Source organism: Elephantulus edwardii, unplaced genomic scaffold, assembly GCF_000299155.1.
Source record: "Elephantulus edwardii isolate Elephantulus edwardi_28Jun2011 unplaced genomic scaffold, EleEdw1.0 scaffold00013, whole genome shotgun sequence".
Taxonomy (NCBI): domain Eukaryota; kingdom Metazoa; phylum Chordata; class Mammalia; order Macroscelidea; family Macroscelididae; genus Elephantulus; species Elephantulus edwardii.
The window spans coordinates 5905669-5915035 of record NW_006399763.1 but is presented as its reverse complement, the minus strand read 5'-3'; the positions used below and the strand labels follow the sequence as shown (position 1 = coordinate 5915035).

At 37.9% G+C, this 9367-nt stretch overlaps 1 protein-coding gene across 2 annotated transcripts in view; it reads right to left on the bottom strand.

The window, feature by feature from the left end:
* ATG5 (autophagy related 5) overlaps positions 1 to 9367 on the bottom strand; it is a 121879-nt gene that overhangs the window by 17567 nt on the left and 94945 nt on the right. For both annotated transcript variants that reach the window (XM_006881178.1, XM_006881179.1), the window contains one exon: positions 299 to 416. In XM_006881178.1, coding sequence (XP_006881240.1) covers positions 299 to 416 — 118 coding nt within the window. The remainder of the gene's footprint in view (positions 1 to 298; positions 417 to 9367) is intronic.

The window sequence follows — 9367 nt, the reverse complement described above, 5'->3', positions numbered from 1 at the left end:
AAGAAGAAAAAAAAAAAAAAGAAAAGACCCAAGTCTTAGTAGGATGATCATTTTTTTTTAAGTAGGATGATCATTTTTAAATAGTATATTTTATTTTGCCAAAGAAAATAGTCTAAGTTTTGTTAATGCTCATCATTTGTAAGATGTAAATTAAATATTAAATGCTTCTTTTTGAGAAGATATTTTCCTAATAAAAATATCTTTAGAATGCTGCTTACAAACTAAGTATACTAATGCCAACTCAGTAACAAAGAGTTTAAAACAAAACTGCAGACACATCTCAAGTGTTTGTGATTACCTTCTGGAGCAACTGCAGAGGGACAAACTTCTTTGAGGAGGTCTCCCAGTGTATGCAACTGTCCATCTGCAGCCACAGGACGAAAGAGCTTCTGAATGAAAGGTCGTTCTGTTGTTGTCTAAGTGAAAAATAGGGGGGAGAATTACGCAATTAAGTCTTGTTGTTGTTGTTAGGTGCCAGTGAGTTGACCACGATCCGTAGTGAACCTATGAACAGCAGATCTGTGCCACGTCTTGTGCTATATCATCTCAGCATTTATGTTATACTTGAGTCTGCTGTTACAGTCACTATGTCAATCCATTTCATTGAGTGTTTTCCTCTCTTTCAGTGACCCTCGACCTTTTCAAGCATGTTATCTTGTTCCTAGGACCAGCCCCTTCTAGCAACATGCCCAAAGCATGTGAGATGAAGCTTCAGAATCCTTCCCTCTAAGGAGCATCTTGGTTGCACTGTTCTCCAAAGCATATTTGTGAAGTCCTGGTTACTGATAATTATAAATTTATAGATCCGATAATTTAAATTGGCGTTTGGTATCTCCTGATGTGGTATCGTAAGAGGCATACATCACTACAGATAGAGTATTATTGTCCAATAAGTTTAATATGCAAACAAATCTAATTACGAAGAAACAGAAAGAAAAATTTAGGAGTGGAGGCACCCTGACAAACAGCTTGGTACAGTATGATCACCTGTATACAAAACCAGTAATAATCCCAGATGAGGAGCATAGGAAGACAACTTCACGGAATTCCCAAGAGGAGACAGAAACATAGTGTAGACAAACTTGCTGTAGATCAAAGTAAGCAAGACATAAACTGGACCTTAGAAGAGAAAGAACAGAAAGCAGAGCAAGAGCTGCAGAGATTTTAGCAGGCCTCGAAAAGCAGGAGAGTATTTACTCCAGGCTGCCTGGCCTAATCCCTGTTCAAGTCTACCCCAATCCACCAAGTGATAGGGGAATATTCCTGTACTCCTGGATCCATGTACCAGCCCCTGTCCTCCTGTTGAGGGTTGTTAGTTTGAGAACAAAGGTGCGTCTGATCCAGGCCATGGTCTTTCCAATTGCTAGCTATGCATCTGAGATCTGGATAATGACTAAGGATGACAGAAAAAGAATCGACACCTTTGAGCTGTGGTGTTGGGAGAAGAGCACTGAACCTTCCAGGGATGGCCAAGAAAAGAAACAGGAAAGTCTTGGAGAGGGTGCAGTTGGAGTGATCTTTGGAGGCAAGAATGATGAGGCTTCATCTCACATACTTTGGACATATTGCTAGGAGGTGCTATTCCTTGGAGAGGGACATGATGTGGGGAAGGGTGAAGGGTTGGCAAAGGAGAGAAAGATCTTCAACCAGGTGGGTTGACAAGGTGACTGGTGTAATGAGCTCTTGTGTGTCAGGAAGTGTGAGGATGGTGCAGGACAGGATTACGTTCAGATCTTTTATTCATAGGGTTAATTTGAGCCATACTTGACTTGATGGGCACCTAACAACAACAACTACTGCCCTCCTCACTGGGAGACAAGAAAGAAGTAATCTCTGTTTGTCAAAGGAGCAAAGCATACCTGACCTACTTACCCATGTGCAGCAAAACAAAACACCAAATTAGGAAAAAGCAAACATTCAATCAATCAGACATGTCAATGCCTTGGAAATGCATTTAAGCACCAGGAATAATGTCAAATCACAGAAATAGGACAAGACAGCTCAAGCAAATAGACAAAATAAAAAGGGGAGAAAAACATTCTAGAGGAAGAAATAATAATGGAATCACCTGATAAGAAATTTAGAAGATTTAATCAAAGAGACTCAAGGAAAACAAAACCAAAACCAAGAAAAAGACAACAAAACCCTAGATGAAATCGTGAAAGAAAAAATAAAAAGGATGATGGAATAAAAAGGTCATTAGAAGCTATACAAAACCAACTAGAAATCCTGATTAACAATATCAAAAATAGATAATTCAATGGAAGGACTAGAAACAGAATTCATTAAAGGCAAAGAACCACTGAAGCAGAAGACAAATCCATTGATACTAACTTATTGGAAGAATAATTAGAGTAAGAATGAAGAAAAACGAGCCACGTCTATGATTTATGTGGGATATCATCAAGAGAAACATTCTAGAACAGAAGGAACCCCAAAAAAGCACTGACAGAATACAGAAGATCCAGGGGCAGAAAGCATTCCCAGTATCACAAACGATGATCCATCCAAGCTCAAGGAATTCTATATGGGACAGATCCAATAAGAAAGTCACCAAAACATATCATAATCAAACCTGACAAGGAATTATGAAGCAGTTTTTTAAAAAGGAAATATAAAAAGAGGCACCAATAAGAATAACCTATGATTTCTCAGAAGAAACCATGCCAGCAATGGGAAGACATAAATTCCTGAAGGGGGGGGGGGAAACGGGACAGCCAAACAAGAATCATATAATTCAGGAAAAGAATTTTTAAAAAATAATTGTGACATGAAGACATTGCCAAGTAAGCAAAAGCTATGGAAATGTGTAAAAACCAGACCAAACTTTACAAGAAATATTACCGTCTGTTTGATAGAGAACTAACATCAGACAATAATAAAAGATAAAGACATGAAAACATTACCGAGATAGTAACCCACATAAAGATTTTGTTTGGTAAGTAAAATGAAACTAAGAAAAGAGATTACAGGGATCTAGAGGAATACATAAAGAAAATAAAAAATTATAGAACTTCCACATGATGAGGAAGTCAAGGTGATTTTAAGACATACAGATTGCTTTAATTTTAATTTTTGAGAGGATTATTGCACACTTTAAGGTAACCACAAAAAAAGTAGTAAATCTACTCATCAGCACTAAAAATTTCCAAGACTCCAAAATTCAACAAAAACAACTGATAGGAAAAAGAAACCTAAATTAAGCACAAAAAAGAATAAAAACCCAAAACAACTGCAATCCATACCTACCAATAATCATGCTGAAGGTCAACTGACACAAATGACCTATCAATGTGTTGCCTACAAGAGATATACTCTAGACAAAAAGTCTTAAGTTAAAAATAAAAAGATGGAAAACAAAACAAAAACCAAAAAAACATATAAAAGAAACAGTATTCACCAAAAGAAAGCAGGGATAGCAAAATTAATTTCAGACACAACTGAGTATAAGTCGAAATATAAGAGACAGAGAAGAGCATTTTATAATGACTGAAGATCAATCCACCAGGAAGACATAAAAATAATATCTATGCACACAATGACAGAGTTCTAAAATACATAGATACCCAGGAGTATGGCAAAAATGATGGGGAAGTGATGGTGGTGTCCCATCATGACATGTGCTCTCCACGCTTGTGGGGCTCAATTAACAGTATTAGCATTTAAGCTCTCGTGATTCTGCATGCAGTGAGGAACTGTGCCAAGAACAGAATGCTGCTGTTGTTAGGTGCTGTCAAACTGAGTACGACTCACAGTGACTCTATGAAGAGCAGACCTGAACCCTGTCCTATCCTGTGCCATCCTCACAATCCCTGACACAGTTGTGCCCATTGTTGCAATTGCTGTGTCAGTCCATCTGGATGAGGGTGTTCCTCTATTTAGGTATTACATATCTTTAAGTATTATATAAACATTAAATAGAATAATTTTCCTCTCCCTGTCCTTCTTAATGATCTTAAAATGGAAAAAAAAGCAAAAACAAAACCAAAAAAAATCAACCCATTAAGTTTTTATTTTGAGATTCCAGGGTCAGAAAATTATTACAGTCTGTAAGATGAGAATGTTGTCATGTACCTCAACTTCTTTGATATATGTTATATACTCAGTTGTTTTTTAATGCTTCCAATAAATAGCATTTAATTTACCTGTTTTCACCCAATTATTACTATCCAACAAATTTTTCAAAATTTACCACTTATGAATTCCAATTTGCTAATCATAAATTACTCTAAAAAATTGGCATTTTAATTTTCATCTTCAAATTGCTTAAAAAGTATAGGATATCTCTACTATGAGTTGAATAATGATATAAGAAATAAAAGTCCTATGCTTATAATCAACAGATTATCTGATTTGACATTTTAACTAGTTCACAGGCCAAAAAAAAAAAAAAAAAGCAAAAGTTCCAAGGTACTACAAATGTTTAGCCTTTAAAATACAAGCTTTAGATCACAATTTTATTCTTCTGAACATATCATCTCTAAGAAAATGACAAAGTTCGTAAGTATAAATATTGTTATTGAGTGGTGCTTTATGTAGTCAACAGAGAACTCTGTAAAATCAAATTTATAAAAATGCAGAATGTCTGATAAATCTGGCTTTAAATGCTCACATAACCTGAAACAGAAGGAAAAATAGATGAGGTGGCATGTGAGCTATTCTTATAGCTCTATGTTTTGTAGGTGTTGTCTTCACGAGCTGCCCTTTGAAATCTTCTCTTCAACTCTTTTAAACGTCCTCCTTCCCCTTTGTCCTTCTAGAGATTAAGCAGGCCATGGTCTTCTCAGCTGCTTGCTATATGCATCTGAAGCTGGACAACGAATAAAGATGACAGAAGAATCATCGATGTCTATGAGCTGTGGTGCTGGAGAAGAGCACTGAACAAACCAAAGACTACCAAGAGAACAAACAGGACTGTCCTGGCCCCTTTTGCTCCTTGGAGGCAAGGATTCTGAATCTCATATACTTTCAGCATGTTGCCAGGAGGGACTAGTCCTTAAAGAATGCTTTATGCTTAGAAGGGTAGAGGCTTAGCACAGAAAAGGAAGACTCTGGGTGAGATGGACCGACACAGTGACTGTGGGAATGGAGTTAGTCAGGTGTGTCAGAGGTTGGCTCAGGACGATAAGGCAAGGTTCTGAGCCACTGTCCATAGTCTTTATGAGTCAGAATCGACAGTACATAACAACAACATTATGTATGCAGTGGGCATAGAACAACAAAATTCATTTTAGTAATCATCTATCAACTATCCCAAAAGTGTCCTTGGTAGCTGAGTTTTTTTAACTTCTTTTTTGTTGTTGTTATGTGCCGTTGAGTCGCTTGCGACTCATAACGACCCTTCTTCTTTAGCCTAGTATTATTTAGTCAAAGTTTGTTCTTTGTTTTCAATTATGTCTCTCTAATCTTTCTATCAGCTTCTTTTTTTGGGGGGAAAACCCCCAACTCTTTTTTTATTAAATTATAGCTTGATGGGATAGAGATGGGCAATATCCTTCCATGTGAGTTACAGCCTCAGCAAGTGCACTGGAGGGTCACCTAAGAGTTGATTCCAACTTGACAGCACTGAGCGAATGAGTGCGCTATTGTGGTTTAGATCAAAGTTCACAGAGCAACCAACAACTTATACATAGATTGTTTCATGTTGCAGTCCCTTTCTATGTGTCATCCATCCCTCTCCCCAAGTCCTCCTGAGTATCCCACTTCTATTAGCTTTGCTTTTCTGGGAAAATTATATCCTCCAATGGAAGAAAGTATTAGATCCCTTAATTTAAGGTACTCATACTCTATAAGAAGAAATTGAGAACCATAAATAATCAAATGAACCAATCAATTAATGATTTATAGGTAGGTTAGTAGATTTCAGAGAAAAAACAAACAACAGGGGCTTATAGTTGTAATGCTGCCACCCACTTAGGACTTTCCATCTTCCACTTAATGAAGAAGCTTTTAAGACTTTTTATCAAAGGAAGTGATGTGATAAAAGAGGCTTTCCCCCAAGGTTAATGGAAAGCAGCACTGTGTTAGATGACTCCATTAAGAGGTAGGCACAGGATGACTGGTGGGAGGAGGTCTGAATAATGCAAGTCTACATGATGACAACTGGGACCATGTCCATGGAAAAGAGGGGCAGAACTGTATCTGAACTTCTATCCAAGCCCATTGCCACAAAGTTGATTCTAACTCAGTAAGCCTATGGGTAGCACAGAATTGTTCCAAAGCTTTTCTCTTTATAGAAGCAGACTGTCACATTTTTCTCTCTACAGTGCCTGATAGGTTTGAGTAGCCCACACTGTTCTACAGCAGGCAAGTTCTCAAGTATTATATCTCCAGCGTTCCCTACACTTTCTACTAAAAAATGCAAACTCACCACCATCAAGTCTGAGCCAAATCATAACTAACCCTTCAACAGGTTTCTGGAGGCCATAAATAATGAAATTCCTAAGTTTATATGGCAGAGGGAAACAGTAATGCAATTTAGGACTGGGCTCAGAATTTAATAACAAAAGGATCAATACAAAAGAAAATATTAATAAAATGGTTCATCAAAATTAAAAAGTGTTGTTGTTGTTATGTGCCATAGAGTCGTTTGCGACTCATAGTGACCCTATGTACAACAGCCCTAAACCGTGCTCTAGCCCGTGCCAATCTCATTGCCTCTGACACACCCATCCCGATTACCCCAGTCACTGAATCAATCCACCTCATAGAGGGTCTTCCCCTCCTGCACCATCCCTCCACTCTACCCAGCATGATGTCCCTCTCTAAAGACCTGTCTCTCCTTACAACATGTCCAAAGTATGCCAGGCGAAGCCCAGAATTCTTGCCTCCAAGGAGCAGCCTGGTTTAACCCTCTCTTGGATGAATCTGTTTGTTTTCCTGGCAGGCCATGGTACATTCAATACTCTTCTCCAGCACCACAGCTCAAAGGCGTCAATTCTCCTTTTATCCTCCCTAGTCATTGTCTAACTCTCTGATGCATAACAAGTGATTGCAAAAACCATGGCCTGTATCAGGTGCGCCTTAGTCTCCAGAGAGACACCGTTGCTCTTGAGTACTTTAGAGAGGTCCCTGACCGCAGACTTTCCCATCACAATACGTTTTTTTTTTTATTTCCTGGCTACTGGTGCCAGGAGTGCTGACCGTGGAGCCGAGCAAACTGAAGCTGTGAACAATCTCAAATCTCTTCACCATCCATCCTGATGCTATAGATTGGTCCAGTGGTGACAAAAACGTACACTTTGCAAAATAACATATGACAAAATGAAGAGAGAAAAAATAAGCCATGAGTTGGAAGGGAATATTTATAAGTCATATACCCAAGAAAGGATTTTTATTTAAATACATAAAGAACTCTGGTATGGATATACAATGCTTCAGACACTGCAGAAGTATATGGCAATTCTTTATAAACTTGATCAGTTTACCATATGATGGAGTAAATGTACTCTCGATCATTTATACTAGAGAAATAAAAACTTATTCCACACACAAAAAACTTGCATGTGAATATTCCTAATTGTTTTTTAAAATAATGCTTCTAAGTCACTGTAATAATATGTGACATAGTTTCCTAGGCTGGAATATGTATTTGAGTTGATCACCAAGAGTTTTCTTTTGGCCATGTGTTGGTGGATGGTTTTGAACCAGTGACCTTTTGGTTAGCAGCCCACTGCTTAATTATTGCTTTATTTATAACAGCCCTAAACTAAAACCAATCCAAATGTTCTCCAGTAGGTGAATAGTTAAACTGTGGCACATTGTATTATGACATACCAGGCTGCAGGAGTCTCAATGCTAACTCCCCGGTCATACCTCTGGCAGTCTGAATTCAGCAGAATCTCTGTTGGAGAGAGATGGGCAATCTCCTCCTGTATGAGTTATAGCCTTGGAAAACCACTTAGAAGGTCAGCTATGAGTCAGTTCTGACTCAACAGCAATGAGAGAGACTCAGCAATAAAAAAAGGAATGAATTATTGAAACATCAAACGACTTGGATGGTTCTCAAAGGAACTAGGGTGACTGGAAAAGCCAATCTCAAAAGGTCCCATTTCTCTATTAATTCCTTAAGAAAATGAAGAACAAACGAGAGATAGTCAGAAGCTAAGGAGAGAGTGAGTAAGAAAGGTGACTTTCCTTTTTTGATATCAAAGGATCCTTATGTTTGAACTGTTCTGTTTTGACACTGGTAGTAATCACATAAATCTACACGTGATTAAAGAGTTGGGGGAAAGACAAACTAGGCGAAGAGTGTATGAGATTTATATAAAATTCTGTCAAAAACACCACAAAAAAACCTCAACTAGTCTAAAGCTCTGATTATCAAAGTATGCTTGCTGTTCCAAGACTATCTTTAGTATCTCCTGAAAGCCTGTTAGAAACACAGTCTCAGGACACACTCCAGACATCTGATCCAAACTCACATTAAAGTCTGAGATGCTCTGACCTATAACAATGGCTTCCACCTTTTTTTCTCCTCTACAACTCGAGGACATAAACTTTCCATCAAAAACACTGGCATTGATTCTCATAGAATAAAAGTAAGAGTGAACAGGAAAAGGTGAGGGCTAAAGACTCATGTAGAAGAAAAAGCTCTTTAGGCGGTTCTGATTATATGCTTCTCCTATCCTGGCTAAGCAACACAGTACAAAGTCAATTATGACTTACAACAAAATGAATATTTATGGTTATTTGAAATCTTTAAAATACAGATTATGCACACTGTAACAGAGCAGAAGTTATTATTGCTATTTTAAAATCTTAGAGAAATGCATCAGAATTAAATTCTTTAATTAAATAACTTATGACACAAATCCTTTAAAATATGTGCAAATAAATAAAATGGTAGCTACTAAAAATAGCAGTTACAGTGAGAAAATAATCTAGATTTTCTACACCTGATATAACCACCAATTGATATTTCTAAAATGAATCCTTTACCAGTTGGTAGCCGGGCACACAAATCTTGTTGTTCCCTAAAATCAAACTAAACGAAATCCACTGTCAATTCTGGCTCACTATGACTCTCCACTGGGTTTCCAAGACTGTCAGTCCGAATCAAAGAAATACGCTTCATCTTTCTAGTGGGCTTGAACTGGTGACCTTCCGGTTAGCAGCCCAACACTTAAATTACTCATCACCAGGACTCCTTAAACAGATGTACTGAGACAAAATTCACAAACCATAAAATTCACCTTTTAAAGTGTACAAGAGAGTTGTTGTTGTTATGTGCTGTTGAGTCGTTTGTGACACATAGCGACCCTATGTACAACAGCCCTAAACCGTGCTCTAGCCCGTGCCAATCTCATTGCCTCTGACACACCCATCCCGATTACCCCAGTCACTGAATCAATCCACCTCAAAGGGG